At 54.2% G+C, this 18,346-nt stretch overlaps 1 protein-coding gene across 2 annotated transcripts in view; it reads right to left on the bottom strand.

Annotated features, from left to right (window-relative positions):
- Positions 1-15,897, bottom strand: part of ST3GAL4 (ST3 beta-galactoside alpha-2,3-sialyltransferase 4) — a 47,087-nt gene extending 31,190 nt beyond the window's left edge. For both annotated transcript variants that reach the window (XM_030888404.2, XM_004714168.2), the window contains exon 1: positions 15,880-15,897. In XM_030888404.2, the coding sequence (XP_030744264.2) occupies positions 15,880-15,888 (9 nt within the window). In that variant the 5' untranslated portion in view covers positions 15,889-15,897. The remainder of the gene's footprint in view (positions 1-15,879) is intronic.
- Positions 15,898-18,346: the final 2,449 nt, after the last annotated feature.

The raw sequence follows: 18,346 nt of genomic DNA on the forward strand, positions 1-18,346 counted from the left end.
TAGTTGATTTTTTTTCACATATGTATTAAATTTCTGAAGACAGAGTGACTGGGGATGGGCTAGGGCAAGGGGGTAGGAGGGTAGGTCAAAATGGACTGCTGTAGAATTATAGAAACCTTCATTAGATAAAACATAAACATGTGCAGCTACCGTTGCTCCACATTTCCTCCATCAAGGTCTATGTACTTCACTTCTGAGGCCAGCGTTTCAGCCTCACTCACCTCTCCCCAGAGCATGCCTGCTCTTGCTTGTCACAACATCACCACCGCCGTCTTGGCATCTTGGAGGGGCTCGCATCGTGGCCTTTGGTAATGCTCTCTGAGTTTAAGGAACAAACAACTCTGAAGGGGGCAGATCCAGGCTGTGCAGTTGGATGGGATACATTTTCTCAATGAAAATCCTTGTAGGAGGGTGGGAATGGGGAGGGAGGTGGGGGGAAATGAGGAACTGATGCTAGGGGCTTACGTGGAGAGCAAATGTTTTGAGAATAATGAGGGCAATGAACGTACAAATGCGCTTTACACAATTAATGTATGCATGGATTGTGATAAGAGTCGTATGAGCCCCTAATAAAATGATTTTTTAAAAAAGAAAGAAAATTCTTGTAGGAGACTCCTTGCTACCCTCGAAGAATGAGCAAAGAAATAATTCCTGGGTGCAATGTTCCTGTTTCTTTTTCCTCACCAATGCAGTTTTCCTAAAACTACTTCTTAGTAAGCCCTGTGACTGTCCTGGGTCTTTCGAGAAAATCCGAAGATCCCTTCAAACCCACTGTTTTGGTTGGACACGTCTCTCTGAAAGCACTCTAACAAGACTCTCTAACAAGACATGGGGACCACTCGAGGACTGGTCTGCACCATCCGCTGACGGCAGAGCCGTGCATAAACACACAGTGTCTGTAACCAACCACCCCTACATGAGTGGCCGGGAACCCCAGTAGCCATATTTTTTACTTACCCACCTCTATTGCACTTTAATATTTTATTTCTTTTTTTGAAAAACAGACGTGGCACACCATGCCATGGAAAAACATGACCATTTCTAAACTCTGGCTTTTATGTTGAAAATTACAGGGGAGTAGCTAGAAAAACTCTGCACTGGGAAAGAAAGGATGGTGAAGTGTGAGCGAGGGAAAGGGCGAGAGGGCAGGAAAGGGGGGGGAGCAGGGGAGAGAACAAAGTTGAAATGAAATGTTAAATGAAAAACTTGGAGAAATACTTGCCACACACACCACATATCTTCAAAAAGGTTGTGGAGAAAAAAAAATCCATTATCTTTTAATCCAACTTTTCCATGAACATTTTAAAGCTCCTTCTATGCACGTGCCTGTGTGTGAGAGAGAGACAGCTAGCCTATGTTTGGAGTTAGAGGCTGGACGGTGCACGTGGTTCACTCACGCAGGCAGCGGCTCCCTAAACAAAACGGGAGGTGTACACGCAGCCACATGTGCTTCCATCTCTTCTCACGAGCAGCATCGAAGCCCGTGGAGCACAGCCCCGCTCTGAGGCACAGGGGCTGCTGGGAAGTGCCCTTGGCTCGGTGGCAACTGTTTCGAGTTTATAATGTGCTTATGCAAATCAACAAGGCAAACAGCCAACCACCCAGATAGATCTGTGGCAAAGGCCGTTGATGTAAAAGAAATGCAGTAGTACTTAAAAGTGCCAATTAAGTTGCCATACAACAGCCTGACAGCACCCAGTGTGGCAAGGAGTGTAAGGAAATAGTCTCTCTCTGTCGCTCATAAAACTGTAATAAGGAGACAAACTTCTGGGAGGGTGATTTGGCTCTATTTAAAATTTTTTTAAAAATCCCTTTGACCAGGGAATTCACTTGCTAGAAGTGCGTTCTACAGAAAATTCAATGTTTGCATTAAAAAAATAAAAACCTACTATAGTCCAATCCATTTCAAATCATAACAACCTTAGGGAGGCGCTGCCCCGCGTTTCCAAGCCGTTCATCCTTGCAGAAGCACCCTGCCGCATCTTACTCCTGCAGGGCGGCTGGTGGGCTCAAAGCGCCGTCTTTCTGGTTAGCAGCTGAGCGCTTAACCACTGTGCAAGCAGAGCCCGAGGCTCGTGGAAACAGCTCTTTGCCGCACCACTGCTGTAACAGCAAACAACGTGTAACTCGATCCACAGACAACTGTTTAAGTACATCACAGCACAGACAATGAGACTCGGAGCTGTGGAAAAGAAGGCCGAGACTATGTGTGCGGATGGCAAATGAGCTCCAAAGTATATTAAACACACGTTTTAAAGGAGGGCAGAGGGCAGTGCTCTGAACATTTCCAAATGTCCCTTAAACAAGATTGGATGCACACAAGATTAGGTTTGTAAAACCTTTATTATTGGGGAGGATGCAAACTTGAGGGTCACTACCACGGAGTCAGTTCTGATTCATAGCGACCTTTTAAGGCAGGGTAGAACTACCCCTGTGAGTTTCCAAGACTGTAACTCCTTACAGGAGTAGAAAACACTGTCTATCTCCTGTGGCGTGGCTGCTGGTTTTGAACTGCCAACCGTGTAGTCAGCAGCCCAACTCCTAACCACTACACCACCAGAGCTCCTTCAAACTGGGGGTAGGGGCCCAGAGGGGGAGAATTTCGTTTTATCACATGCCCTTTTGTGCTTCATTTTGTTCTTTAACTCGAAAATTAGGACAAAATAACTCTTTAAGAAAAAAACAAACTGGCATTGAACTCCAGATCAGTCGTTCCCTGGCTGTGTGACTACAGATAGGGTACCGACCTCTCTCGGGGGTCCTGTTAAGAAAATGGGAACAGAAAGCCAATGGGCTCAAATATAACAATATCCACCAGGATGGCGCAGGACTGGGCCATGTGTCCGTGTGTCCTCAGTCAGAGCTGCCTGGACGGTTGTATGGCTGAACCACCGACCTATCTGTTAGCGGCCAAGTGTGTTATCCGTAGGTAACACCCAGAAACCTGAGGATGCAGTACAGGAAGCCAGGGGGAGTAGGTTCCAAGGAACGTTAAGGGGAAATGCCGAAATAGCTGGGCCTCAGGGCCCATACCATTCATCACCCGTCCCTCTCACAGAGCCAACTGGCCCCATGCCTTCTTGTGCCTCTTGTCCCCACTCCAGACAGGGAAGGCTGGGCAGGGACAGGGGGCAGTCAAGGCTCCTGGGCCCTGCACAGTCTGACAGCAGGGGGTCAAGTGAGGCTGAAACCCAGCCCTCCCTCTGCTTGCCAAACTGAATGTGGGGCTGTGTCCAACTGCAAGGGGCGGCTCTTTCCAAGGGACACAAAAGCTCTGTAGGGGCTAGCAGTGACATCATTTGGAAGCGCTTCCTCCCTCCCTCCCTCTGAGTTCTAAGGGACTCGGGCCTCCGCTCTTCCCCAGAGCTCAGAGTGCAGAACAGGGTTCTGGCAGCAGCTGGCAGAGGCAGCCCACCTGTGTTTACCTTTCACTCTATTACTTCCTGCCCCACGGAAGCCATTGTATACAGCAGGATTTTCCTTTATTGGGCAAATGCGGTTTCTGCGGAACTGGCTCCTGACCCTTTGCTCCAATTGTACCCACTTCCTGTTTCAGGAGAGCCGGGCAGCCCTCTAAGGAGAGCTGGTCAGATGACTAACCCCAGGGACGTCTTCCTTTCCTCTCCTGGCTAATCTGGGACACAGTGCAGGTGGAAGGCACGTAGAGAACCAGTTGCTATGAAGTGGCCCCAATTCAGGGTGATCCTCTGTGTCCAAGCAGAAGCGTGCTCCGTCAGTGCTCAACGGCCAGGGCGTGGGAAATAGACCGCCCAGCTTCCCACGCAGAGGCACATGTGAGTGGATTTGAACCACCAAACTTTCTGTTAGCAGCCAAGAGTGTTAACCATTTGTAACACCCAGAAACGTCCCAAAGCGAAACAGAAGCTCACAGGTAGGCATTTCTATTGCGTGCCAGACCCTGCCTGCGGCACTGGGACGCGGCGGCGTCACCTACGCTCTCTGCTGCACGAGACCGCCTTTGAAAGTAGTGGAGAGCAAGGTGAGCCTTGCCCACGCCATGGTGTTTTCAGTCGCCTCACAGTCATGCGTAGGCTGGACACTGAATAAGGAAGACGAAAGAAGATTTGATGGCGCTGCGTTATGGTGCTGGCAAAGAACACGGAGTGTCCCATAGACTGCCAAAAGAACAAGCAAGTCGGCCTTGGAAAAAGGATGGCCTTCGAAGCAAGAACGGTGGGACTTCGTCTCACACTTTGGACATGTTAGCAAGAGAGACAAGCCCCTGGAAGACGACAACACGTTTGGTAAAGTAAAGGGCGGCAAAAAAGAGGAAGATCAGACGGACGGACAGACTGCCACAATGGCCACACACAGAACCGCAACGGCAGCGCTGGTGCGAGACTGGCGGCGTTTCGTCTGTTATGAGATGGGCGCCACGTCTGCAGCTACTACGTATATATCTATCGTTTCTTTTTTAGCAACTGTTCTCCAAGAAAACCGAAATACACGGAAAGCAAAACTCCATGGCAAAGCGACGCTTGTCCTAGAGTCAAGGTTAGCTCATGGCAGCCTTATAGGACAAAGCACAATGGTCCCACGGGGTTCCCAAGGCTGCCAAACAGCTGGAAAGTGCTAGAGTCTAGCCTGAAAAGGGTGGCCAATGTGACTGACGGCAAGAGCCTTACTTAACCCCTGAGCTCCAGACCATGCATGGGGTTTGGGAGTAGCCGTCTGGGCTCCCCTGGACCGAGGGACCATGGGCCAGTGACTATATTTCTTTCAGCCTCATCTATAACATGTGGGCAACAATAGCAATTTCTGGAGACATCGTAAGCTCAAAAAGACACTGCCAGGGAAAGCCCATAGCTTTCGAGCGACAGGCCAAAGGAAAGCACTGGGTCCTGGTATACCCCCCACCCCACCCCTCTCCAGGTCGACGGGGTCCACTCCACAGACACCAGGGAAGCACAGCTGCCCAGACCCCGCAGGCCCCAAATAGCATCGCCTCCGAGGAGGAGGAGGCCGGCCTGCGAGACCACGCCAGAAAAGCCTCCCGCTCTAAGTTTCCACTTCAACTCGGGATGGCACGCGGAGCCGGACCAGATAGAGCCACGGATCTTCTCAGTCAGGGGCAGACAAATGCCCCCTCCTGAAGGGTGGCCCCCTTAGTGAGCTGTGAGTGCGCCCCCTCAGTGGTGTCTGCTCTCCAGAGGGCTGCGCCCCCGACAGAGGTATCACCCCAGCAAAATCCCCCAGGGGTGATAGTGTCAAATCTGGGGACGAGTGCATAACCTTGAACCCCAAGGTGGAATGAAATTCCAATGTTTCCTCAAGAATGGCGGCTACCAACAAAACTATTCATGTATTTGGAGAACCTGGGGCCAGCTGAGCTCTGGAGGTAGAAAGCTCTCTCCCGCATACCCTATCCCCCCTGCCACCCCCACCCCCACAGGCCACGTGCCTCCTTCCTCTCCCACCAGAACACCTGATCAAGGACGACAGACTAGCTGCACGTGCAAGGCAAGGAGCCCCTGGGGCCTGGGAGGCGCTGCGGAGGGTCCCAGGTTGTTGGGGTGGGAGGAGGCAGGCTCAGCCCAAAGCGGCTGCGTGCTGTGCTGGGTGGGTGGGGGAGAGGCGGGATGGTTGGAATGCAGAGGAGGATGGAGGCTTCCCTCTCCAGACCCGGTCTGTCCCCTGGGGACAGAGAAGGGAGCTCCTGGCCTGGCCCCCTCAGGAGGCTGCTTTACACCAGGAAGACTGAACACATGCACTGTAAGGTTCAAAGCAAAGGCGAAGTCGCCCGGGGGCATCTTCTGATGTCACGCTCTTAGCTAGCTGAGCACTCGGTGGTTTGCACACACGCCACGGAGCTCTGCGGAGAAAAGACTTGGTGGTCTGCTCCCACAAAGCTTAGGGCTTAGGAACTCCCAGGGGCAGTTAGTTCTCTTTTCCTAGAGGGTCCCTGCGTTGGAATCGAGCTGACAGCCCACAAGAAGGAGAAGCGAACAATAAAGGAAAGGAAAGGAACACGGACATCCCAGATCCTCCCCAACCCTCCCCCGCCACTCCCCTCAGCCCTTCCGAGGCACTGGCCATTGCCAGGAAGGCACTCCAGGGCCGGACCCAGGGCAGGTGGTAGGAGGCTGAGACTCAGGCCTGGGGACTTAAGACGTCAGGCTTCACGTGCACATTTGGGCCTTGTCCCCCCTCAGCCTTAATGCAAGCAGAGCAGACCCTCCAGGCTGCTGAGTGGTGGTCCCTCTGGGGCAGGGCCTGGGCAAAGTTAGGTCTCAGCCAGGCTCTACGGAGACCGGTGGGGATGCTGGCGCTTAGGTTACATGAGCTAATCTTGGGCCTCTGCCCCACGGCTCACCCAGCCCTCTCAATGTGCCCATGACCACCAGAGCACCCTCAGCCACGACCACCCAGGGTCATGAGGCCTGGGTAAGACTCTCAGAGGACCTCTCCCAGGACAGGGAAGCACAGGCAGCCCGCACACACCAATCCCTCTCATAAGGATGGACAAACGCCACAGGCATGGGGACAGGACCCACCATGCACAGACTCCTCAGCCCTCCCTCCCCTGGCCCTCTCCCCCAACATACAGCATCTGCAGGCTGCTGGGCCCCTTGGGCCAGGGAGGCCTCTTCCCCCATCCCTCAGCGGGAACTGGCGGTGGCTGCAGTAGCCGTTGCTTCTCCTCGGCCTGAGAGGCTCCTTGGGGCTCTGGCTGCAGCCACAGCGAGTTTGTTTGTTAGCTTGCAGGTCCCGAGAGTCCTCAGCCAGGGAGCCTGGTGCTCCCAGAGGAGTAAGGAGTGGCTAAGTCAGCCCTCAGGTGCCGCTTCCCCTCCCAAAGTCGGGTAAAGGGATGCCCTGGGCACTGGGGCCACTGCCCTGCAATCTCAGTTCCCTGGAAGTGTTGGCTTCAGCCAGCCTCAAGGGGCCTCCACAAGGTGGGCTATGGGCTATGGGGGCTGCAGGGCAGGGAAGAGGCAGATGATGTATGGTGGAGGACTCGGCCCATGGGCCTCACGGGGATGTCCTTTAGAGGACACTGCCTGGCCCACGTCCCCACAGCACTCGTTTCCCATCACCCTGGCCTGCCCCAGGCTCTCTGCACCTGAGCCTAATACCTGAAAGAGGGGCCGTCTTCCTAGCCCCCCTCCCAAGCTTTCCCCACCTTCCCCTCAGCCCTTCTGCGGTGCCAGCAGCTTTCAGGAAAGTGCCCCAGGACCCAGACTAAGGGGGAGGTGGAGGAAGGCTGAGACCCAGGCCTCCTTCTACCCTAAGGCCTGGGGCTGGCGATGCCAGGCTTGCTGGGTAAGTTTGGGCCTTGGCCCTCGCAGGCTTTCATGCAGGCAAGCAGACTCCGGTCCCACACGATGCCCCCTGCAGAGACACCAAGTCCAGGTTAGAGCACGGCGAGTGTCCAGCCCACGCACGGCCATGCGATGAAGAAGCCTTCTTGGCCTTTGAGGGACGCCCCAGGTTCTTTGGCTAGAGCAGCACCCCTGTCAGCTCATGTAAAGCACGGCTCTGCAGCCTGGGGGCGAGCCCCCTCCTTAGAAAAAAGCAAAACCAAACATCACTGTGGTCAAGTGGATTCCAACAGAGCAGAACTGTCTCCTAGCGCTAATCTTGATGGAAGCAGACCGCCAGGACTTCCTTCCATGCGGCGACCGATGGGTTTGACCCACCGACCTTTAGGTTAAGAGTCAGTACAAACAACTTGAGTCGCTCCTCCCATCCCGTCAGTTCTGATTCATGGCGTACCCCTAGGTACCCCTAGGGCCCATGCAAACCCCAGGCTCTTCCCCAAAGAGCCAGACACCAGTGAAAGACTCATAGAAACTTGGAGAAGCAGCAAACCTTGAGAAAACGCAAGAGACCAGGTACCCAGAGGACCCCAAACCCCACTGAGGAGGTCGGGAAAGCTCTCGCTGGCCCTCCCGGCCTTTTCCAAGGTTTTGCCTGACAAAGGATCTAAAGGGACCAGGACCCTGGACACTGTACAAGCCCCCTCCCTCTCCCCACAATTACCACAACCAACAACAACGTACTCAACCCCGGCCACGCTAGCCTGTGGATCCAGCTATTCCGGAAAAAGGACATTTTCTTCTCGCTCTATTTAACCTGAGGCAGGGACAGTAAAGGTGAGAAAGAATGTCTAATCTTTAGGGGTAGGGTGGGGGTGGGAGCAGGACCAAGGGGCCTCTGGGTTGAGCAGAGCAGCCCTCTGAGGGCAGGGAGCGACTGCAAAGGACCTGGCACCAGTGTGAGGCTACACAAGGAAAGGCTAGTCAGTCTTTCTCCTGGGCAAAGAAGGGTGGCCAGAGGGGGCTGTGGATCAGGACAGGAGTCCTGAGGGAGGGGACAAAAGCCATAGGGCAAGGGGAGAGGGGGACCCTGGCTTTGACTACATTTGTCCAGGTACTGGGTGAGGCTCTCAGTCCAGGTCCAGCCCTACCTGGGCTCACTCGCCAGCAGCACCAGAGGTGCCTAGTTAGTTGAGGCCCAAGGAGAGGAAGACACACGTCCACAGGGCACAGGAGAGGAGAGCAGAACCCGGAGCCTCTTGTCACCACAGGCAGCTCGTGGGATTGTGGGATCCCTCATCCCTCCTGGCTCTCCTCCCACCCCTCTCCCGACTCCTCCAGGTCAGGTCCTGCTTCCAGCCCTCATATCCTGGTAGCCCCTTGTCCCCTGCTCCGCCTCCAGTTATGTAAGGGGCCTGGGAACACAGAGGGAGCTTTGTTGTCAAACCAAATCCATACGGAGCCGGAATTGGCCAACACAGCTGTTCCCCATTCCCGAAGCCTTGGCAGGGCCCAGATTTCTGGCAAACATGCCTCCATTTTAAGGAGACCAGGGCAAACACTGGCCAGCCAGGGCCCCCAGGCCACTGTCTGAGTGGCCCGGCATTCTCTCAAGAGTCCTGGGACCACAGCAAGGGAGCAGCTGGCCCCTAAGACAGAACAAAGCCCCCTTGCACCGTAGGATAACTAAAGCACAGGCAGGCATGGACTAGGCTGATAGGAAGACCATGGCACAGTGCCAGGGTCGAGACCCTGGGGTGGGTGACCCAACCAAGTGCACGCCATGCCCACATGCAAGCATATTCATCCACAGACGTGCATGCGTGTGCCCGAGCACCGTAGACTCACCAAGAAGGGAGTAAAGCAAAAATCACCTGTCTGTTCTGGCCAGCCCCTGCATCCGAGCAGGTACCAGGGAAGGAACTCAGTCTGCCAGCCCATCTTTGGAGACTCCCAGACTCCCAAAAGTCAAGATCCCACCTACCGGCCCAGGAGGTCGCTCACCATGGTAGGTGAGGGCCCAGCCAGCTGCATTTCAAGATGGAAAATGTCCACGTATTGTCCCTTCCCCAAACCCACCTGCTAAGGGAACTCTGTCGGCTTTAAAATGTCGATGTGCCCACATCAACATTGGTGGCCAGCTCTTCCTCTGGGATCCCTGGGAAGGCTCCCCAGAACAACAGCCTGGTTCATGAGGGAGCCCAGCCCACCCACTCCCCATGTCCAACTGCCATTATGAGATCGCTTGGTGCTGAGCTGAAGGGTGGTGGGGGTCATGAGGACAAGGAAGCAGAGAAGCAGGTGGAGGGGAGAGAAAAAGGAAGCCGAGAATGAGAAGAAGGCGGAGGGATGGTGTGGTTAAGGGCTACAGGAAACTGAGAGGAGGAACACTAGGAAGGCAGAAAAGAGCTGGAAATGAGGCAAGGGGAGGTGAAGAGTCAAAACAGGGACAAGAAGATGTAGTAAGTCTGAGGAGAAGGAAGGGCCCAGCCAGCCTGTGAGGCCAGTCACCGCTAAGCCATCGGCCGGGGCCTCTGCTGGCCCACCCTCTCCAGCTCCTCAGGAGCCAGGCCAGGAGATGCAGCCAACAGCGTGGGCACTTCCAGACTACTCACCTTCGCCAGCCCACCCTGCTCTAGGGGTTGTGGAGCACAGACTGCTGAGTGACAGCATGACCTCAGAGAAAGGCCTGGGACAAGGTTGGGGGAGGGGGTGTGTGATGTGAGTGGCACCCGGAGCAGAAAGAACTAGGGCCTTCTCCACAGCACCACGAGGGGCGACCTGGCTGCTAGACACCTACTTTCCCTCCCTGCTCACCTACGGGCTGCGCAGGAGGATGGCTGGCTAGCGCTGGTTTTCTAGAAGGGGTAAGGGAAGCACTCAGAGCTGAAAGCCTAAGGCATAATCCTGGCTAAAGCTCCCCCATCTCCCTCCCCAACCCCGAGGAGACATTGTGAATCAAGAAGCAGCTCCCTCCGGACACTTTTCACACCTCAGACTCGGAAGGAAATCAGGCACCGTGGGCAGAGAGCTGGGCTCTGGTTTCTAATCCTGCCTCGTAACCGCCTAGTTTTGTAGCCTTGAACATGCAATTCACCTTTTTCTGAGTCTCAGCTTCCTCATTTGCAGAAGGAACTACTAATGGAGTGGCTCATGAGTGTGCCAGCAGCTGGGGCATCCAGCAGTCTGCAGGAGTCCCTCTGTCCGACTCCCGGAAAGCGTCAGCTGTCGCTCTGAGATGCTGGTCTCATGTGCACAACGTCACCGGGTGAGAGGAGTAAGGCGAAGCTGTTAGCCCACCAAACAGATGTGTTGACTGAGAACCGATAAAGTTGGGGCCCTGACTGAGGTCATAGCTCGAGTGAGTGGCTGTCCTGAGGTCCAGGAGACAAAGGTCTGTCCCCAGGATCTGCTCCCAACACCACCTGCCCTCTCCTGGGCCAGAGAGTAGAGGAAGCTGGGAACGGAAGAAAATACCCCAGGTCCAGCGGTGACCCGGGGAAAGGCGGTGGCACTGTGCTCCTGCGAAGGTTTATACCCTTGGAAACCCCAGGGAGCAGCTCTCCTCCGTCCTAGAAGATCGTTCCAAGTTGGACTTGACCCAACAGCAGTGGCGTTAAAAAAAAAAAAAAAAGAATACCAATTGTCACAGGGCTGATTCTGACTTCAGGTGGCCTGGCGTGCGTCAGAGAAGTGCGGCCTGTAGGGACGTCAGTGGCTGGGCTTCTTCCAAGTGGGGCCCACTTCTCACCTTCGGCTGGCAGACGAGCACACTCATTCTCGGTGCCACCCGGAAGCTTCACAGAAAATACACGTCTGCTGGATACTTGGTAACAATAACTCTCTTTAATGTTGTCACCTGATTTAAGAAGCCTTCATCTCTCAATTCTCAGAAGGGGAAACGGAGGCTAGCAAAGGCTCCCTGACACGCCTAAGGCTGTGCAGTCACGTGAAGGGGATGGGAAACTGGAGCCTGTCTGTCTAACCAAAAAATCCAAGGGTTTCTTCAGCCAACCAGGAGCCCTACAGGCTCCCCTACCTGCATTTGGTCCAGCTTACACCCCAGTGTCGGCCACTCTGGCCACCCCAGGAACAGGTTCTCCTTCATGCCGCCACAGTAGGACCTGAGGGGCCCGGAGAGTTTGGGAGAAGGATGTGATGGAGGTCAGGGAGACCACAGATAGGGACTGACGGACACGTGCAATTTAGAATACCACACCACTCTCACCACTCTCGACTCCCTGCCATCCTGACCTACAGAGACCCCTGTGGGCTTCTGAACTTGTAACTGTTACGGAGTAGAAAGCCTGGGCTTTCCCCCTCGGAGGTGCTGCTGCTGGTTTTGAACTACCGACCATGCAGATTGCAACCCAATGCGTAACCGCCAGGGCCCCTCTGCAACTGAGAACAGAAATTGCAAATGGCAGCCAAAGCCCTCGGCGGGGCAGCAGGAGCATCCAGAGAGAGGTGGGGGTCCATGTGGCGTGCTGCTGGGAAATGAGAACAGCCTTGCTGGAGCAGAAACGGAGTTTTCAAAATATGTATTTTTAAGCCAAGAAGCCCGCTGTCCCAGTTTCCTATGAGACTTTAAGTGAAAGCGAACATGTAAAGGGAATGAAAGAGTTCTAGTTGAAGCAGGAACGGGAGGTGGTGACTCCTGCGTGAGGTTCTACCCCCAGGGGTACCTTGCTTGGGCTCCGCAGAAGACTAGGGCTGGAGATGGGGCCCTCAGGACATGAGCTTGTAGCTGCAGAGGAGACAGGGACCTGTGGGTTAGGCTGGGACGGGGCACAGGGACAGCACTCTGATGTGCAGATCCTAAAGGAGTAGAAAGGAACAGGCTCTTGTCTAACCCAGCCTTGGACGCCTGCCTGCCTGCCTGCCTGCTGGAGGGGGCTGAACAGTGCAGTGTGCAGCTGGGGGCAAGCCCTTCTCCAGCACACAGCTTACCTCTCAATAGGGAAGCCTAATCTAAGACCCAGAACAAAATCAACCCAATGGGAATCGGTGTGGGGTGGGGTGGGGGAGCATCGCGTGGAGTGCAGGCCCAAAGCCCATCTGTAGACAACTGGACATCCCCTCACAGAAGGGTCACAAGGAAGAGATGACCCAGTCAGGGTGCAGTATAACACCGATGAAACACACACCTTTCCTCTAGTTCCTTAATGCTTCCTCCCCACCCCACTATCATGACCTCAATTCTATCTTACAAATTGGATTAGACCAGAACACGCACACTGCTACATATAAGAGCCCGCAACACAGGGAATCCAGGATAGATAAACCCCTCAGGGCCAACAATGAGAATAGAGATACCAGGAGGATAAGGTGAAGGTGGGGCGAGAAAGGGAGAATCAATCACAAGGATCAGCATATAACCTCCTCCCAGGGGCACGAACAATGGAAAAGTGGCTGAAGGGCGACAGAGGATGATGTAAGATATGAAAATAATAATATATAACTTATCAAGGTTTCATGAGGGAGGGCGGACAGGGGAGGGAGGGGGGAAAATAAGAAGCTGATATCAAGGGCTCAAGTAAAAAGAATATGTTTTAGAAATGATGATGGCAGCATGTGTATCAATGTGTTTGACACAACGGATGATTGTATGGATTGTGACAAAAGATGTAAGAGCCCCCAATAAAAGTATTAACAAAAATGGGGGGAGCCTCCCCTCCCTTTGCCCTAGGAAAAAAGGAAGCAAAGCAGGGACGGAGCGAAGACAAAATTAGAAAACCTGAGCCATGTTTGCCATCCACTGCTCACACAGATATTTACTGCGCACTTCTGTTTGTCAGGAAGGCGGTCAGCAGTTCAAATCCACCAGCTGCTTCAGGGGAAAAAAACAGGGCTTTCTGCTCCTGTCAAGAGTTAGTCTCAGAAACTCACCAGGGCAGCGCTACCCTGTCCTGTGGGGTTGCTGAGTCGGTGACATCGACTCGATGGCAGTGAGTTGGGGTTTGGGGTCTTTATTTGCCAGAAACCCTTCAGCATATAGCAACCATTCTAAAATTGACTGGTGATTGACTGAACTAGTGAACTCTATATGTGAATTCTATGGCAATATATATATATATATTAAAAGAATACAGCAACCAGCAAGACAGATGGATTCCAGGCCGCAGATAAACATACTGGAAACCAGTTGTCATCCACTCTGGCTCCCTCACCCCCCACCCCACCACACACCCCAATGTGTGTCAGCATAAAACCACACTACTGAGGGTTTTAATTGGCAGACAGAGGGTCGCTGTGAATCGGAACTGACTCTGGCCCCAGTGAGTTTCGGGCTTATTTGGATTGCTTAGTCTTTCTTCCAAGGTACCTCCAGGTAGCCTTGATCCTGCCACCTTTTGGTCAGCAGTAGAGTGCTTAGCTGTTTGCACACCTGGGACAAATCTGAAAACCTCATGGAGAACAGCTTACAGGTTTTCAAACCCAGCCCAGACCCATACACATGCTCCCAACCAATGCATGGGCTTCACATATCACCTGCACCAATATCCCCTCCACCAGTGTACAAGCAGCTTCAGTGAAGGAACCTCACCACCTCCACAGGCAGATAGCCACCCCGGCAGCCCACCCCCCAGCCAGCCTATGCAGAGTCTTAGGCCGGGGGTCTCTAGCATATTTCACACACCGTTAGAATGCAAAGTTGATTTTATATCAAGCCAAAATGCGTCCATATGTCCACCTTAAGCTTTAGCTCTCTCGTTCTGAGCCGATTTCCTAGGAACAAATGAAACAAGATCCTGCCCGGCCCTTGTCCCGAGCTCCTGGATCACCTGGCCTCTGCCGGCAGATCTGAGCAGTGGGCCCCGGGGCACACTTCCCCTGGCCCCTACTTCTCTCCTGCCCAACCCTCCAGTCCAGGCAGTAACCTGGAGCCTTCTCTCAACCTCCTTTTGCCCTGACGTTATTGCTGAGTCTCTGTGTGGGGCAGGATGATGGCCACCACACCCTGACCATTGCGGGAGCCAGGTTTGAGTCAGACAGCCCAGAAAGGGACATGCACGGAACCGGGGAGCAAAAGGCGCCCGTCCGGAGCCTGGGAATGCATGGTTGCCTCCGTGGTGGCTGGCTGGCTGGCTGGCTGGCTGAGGCCGAGCAGCCCTGTGGGCTACAGCCTGGAAGCTGTATTTCCAAAGAACAGGAGCCTGCAGGGGCAGGCAGGCGGGCGGCGGGCGGGCCAGATGGAAGCAATTAAGGTGGCTGGTGGGCAAGTGGAAAAGCAGGGCGGTAGAAGGCAGGGAACAAGGAGGGGCGGCGGGAGGGGGCACCGAGGGAGAAAGGGAATCAGAGCAGGCTAACAATTAACAAGCCAAACCCCTGCTTGTAAGGGCAGATGGGCAGGGCCAGCATTCAGGATTCGGGGTGCCAGAAAGGGCTGTAGGCTGAGAACTGGGGACCTGGGCCTGTCTTCCACATTTGTCACCAGCCCACTCTGACCTTGCACAAATCCTTTCCTACCTCTGAGCCTCCGTTTCTTCCCCCAAGGCATGATGGGTTAGATAAACTGAGCCATGAGGGTAGCAGTAGGGAAGGGAATTTTAAGCACCGAATTGAGAAACAGACCTGAACTTGAACCCCGACTCAGCTACTGGTCAATTGCAGGACTTTGGTCAAGTCTGTTCAATGCTTCAGCACCTCCATTTCCTCCTTTATAAGTGGGTTTAAAAACAGGGCTGTGGAGGCTCGTAGAGACTGGGACACAGGCCACTCCATACCCACTGTGGTCCATCCATCCCAACTCACGGCGGCTCTGTGTGGTACAGAGCGGAACTGCTCCCTGGGTTTTCTGGAAGCCGAGAACCAGGTCGCTTTTTTCACGGTGCGGCTGGCAGCTTCACACCACCAACCTTTGGGTTAAGCAACAGAGAGGAAACTGCGGTGCCCCCCACTGCTTTCTCTTGCTTTTCTATGTTTAAGGCTTTTAATAAGGCTTGAAAAACGGTGTTTTGAGATGTGCCAAGTCCTTTCTACTAGGAGAGGTGCTCACGGCTCCTACAGGAAGTCGAGCAGGGGCCCCCGTCTCTGCACCCCCGGGTGCAGACTCACAGCCCATCCGAGAAGCATTCAGTGAGTATACTGAGCCCGCCAGCTGGTCTCTGCCCTCCCACTAGCCCGTTCCACCCTCAGAGAGAGCAAGAGGCTAGAGTCCAACATGGGCCGCCAGCAGCTAGAAGTCTATGCTACAGCGACCTCATGGTGTCTGTGTCCAGACTCACATCACTGTAGTGCTCTCTGCTGGGCTAGGGGCAGAGGGCAAGGCTTCAAGTTCTGGAGCAGAGCACATCATTTCTCGGGGCGGGGGGGGGGGGGGGGTGGGGGTGGGGGAGGGCATACAGGAGGTGGTGACACACTGTGGCCCCATCGGGGCACTGGGTGGCATGTACTGCCGCTCCCACCCGGCCACCCCCCTCTCTGTCTCTAGAATAAGGAGTGTCACTCCCTCACACACATGTGGTCAGGGCCAGGGATGTTGCTGAGAACCAAGGAAGCCCATCCAGAGCGCTCAGGACACTCAAAGAAGAAAGACCCGGAGGGATGACACAGTGGGGAGAAGTGGAACCCCGGACTACAATCACCGAAACCCACCTACCGAAACCATTTCCTCCGGGAAACCAAACGCTCAGGTCACGGCCAGAGTCCTGAAAAGGAAGTTGGATTCTGGGGAGCAGGCGAATGGGAAGCAGCTGAGCCTCTGCTATTGACTAGCTGCAGGGAAACATCTGATCACACAAGTGAAGTTTGATTGAGATGAGAGGGCCATGGAAGCCCAGTGTGGCTGCAGGGTGTCTGCCTTCCCCCAACCAGGCTGCCAGCTTCCCAGTGCCCAGGGCTCACCTTTGAGTGGCCAGGCAGAGATGAGGGGTGCAACCTGTATACCACACTCAGACCCCATGAGAGGGCACTGGCCTGGAGGACCCCTTGCTGGAGGTCAGAGCTCCCTATTCCCTGTTCTGTGGCTCCTCAGCTGACCTCTGTTCCCCTCACCCCAAGCCTCAAGTTGACCCCGGCAGGCAGGTCCCTAATTCTGTAGCATTCTGAGGTGGAGCGAGTGCCTCTTTCCCTACAATGGATGGGTCACTCTGAGAAGAGGAATTCTGAACTCTGCTGGGAAGGCCCGAGTGGGTACTTGATGCCGGGCTGGGGTGGGTTAAGCACAGACTGAGAACAGGTCAAGCTGAAGTGGAGGGTTGTGTGTGTGTGTGTGTGCAGTTCCTTCCCAGAATGTGTTACAATGTCAGAACGATGATGATTCTTGGCCCCACCCAGAGAACCTTGGCCCCACCCAGAGAACCGGACCATGGGCGTCTGAAAGTGCTGAGGCAAGGGAGGGGTGGTGGGGAGGGGGGCGGGAATGAGGAGCTGATGCCAGGGGCTTGAGTGGAGAGCAGGTGTTTTGAGAATGATGAGGGCAATGAATGCACAAATGTGCTTGACACAATTGATGTATGTGTGGATTGTGATGAGTTGTATGAGCCCCTAATAAAATGATTTTTTTTTTTAAAAGAAGAAATGTACGAGCCCCCAATAAAATGTTTTTTTTAAATGTGCTGGGACTCAGGCACTGTTTCTGGAGGGTAGGAAGTGAGTTATTGCCTTGGGGAAGGTAAGGTATTGAGGCAGGGGAGACAAGAAAGCCCAAAGGTGCCACACAGGCTTTCTCGGCCTGGGCCCTCAGCTCACAGCAAAGGGGGCCCTGCACAGAGCGGTCTGCACCCGAGCCATCAAGTCGAGTGTAGACCCTCTGGGTGTCGGGCACCTTGTATCCCACAGGGTTTTCGATAACTGATTTTCCAAAACAGCAGCCCTGTCTTGTGGGGTGTCTTTAGGTAGAGTCAAACTACCAGCCCTTTGGTTAGCAGGGCAGACACTTCACTGTGCCACCCAGAGACGACTTAATTCACTTCTCTAACTTCCCCAGCCACCTGCATCCTTCCCAGCCTGCCAACTTGGAGTTTGCAGGGTTGGGGCCTCGACTTCTGGTTCTCCCATCAACCCCCTCCATGTCCTCCACTTCTTCATGGAGCCCAAAGACCCTCCGAAATCTCCCACCTGGCTCACCCAGACTAAGAGATGGGGCACAAAGCACAGTGGAGTGGAGACAGGAGAGCAGAACAGACAGCAGGTCAGAGGCAGGGCAAGTTCTCAGACCCAAACCAGTTGCTGTCAAATTGACTCCAATCTATGGTGACCCTGTGGGTGGGCCACCCGTCAGCATTCCAATTGGCTCATTTTCTTCCAAGGCACCTCTGAGTATGCAAATAACCTGTAATCTTCCAGTTAGCAACTGAGCGCATTCCCGTTTGTACCACCCAAGGAAGACTCCATTCCCAGACCAGCTCCCAGCCAAGCTCCAGAAAGCCCCTGAAGTTCATTCTTAGGCCCACACAGCATATGCCTCCCAGGCACCCTCTCCAAAATTACACTGGAGCTTTGTGGATAAGAGTGTGAGAGAAGTATTAATAATAGCAAACACTTACATAGCTCGGACTGTGCAGGCACCCTTTAAAAGCGTTTAACACACAGCAACTCATTTACAGTCTCCCAGGCAGGGAGGGGCAATGCCAAAAGCTTCAAAAGGCAAGCAGGGCAGTGAAGTCGGGAGAAAGTAGCCTCTGGTGACAAGTCTCTGGTGACAAGCCAGCCTATGACAAGCCCGTGCCCAAGAAAACTACCAGAAGAAAACAGAAAACAAAAAACTCACTGGCATGGGTCAATCCAGATGCACAGCAACAAATACCAAGTCACCCTGTACATACTTCACTTCAAGGACTGAACACACAGGCTTCCCTGAGAACCCTGCCAGGGTACCAGGCTGTGGGTGGCCATGAGGTCAGACAGGGCACAGCTGGGCACCCAAACACTACCTACACTTCCAGCTTCTGGCAGCAGTCCCCCAAACCAGGCCCTCAGGATCCCATCTGTAGAACAGAACAAACAGCTGCCAAGGATCAGGCCTGAAACGACCCAGGAAGAGTGGTCGTCGTCCCCCCCCCCACCCCACCCCGCCCCGCCACGGACTGGGAACCGAGGGGGCAATGCTGGCAGACATGTTGGCA

Source organism: Echinops telfairi, unplaced genomic scaffold (assembly GCF_000313985.2).
Source record: "Echinops telfairi isolate 266 unplaced genomic scaffold, ASM31398v2 ScPeMD7_7465;HRSCAF=8503, whole genome shotgun sequence".
Taxonomy (NCBI): domain Eukaryota; kingdom Metazoa; phylum Chordata; class Mammalia; order Afrosoricida; family Tenrecidae; genus Echinops; species Echinops telfairi.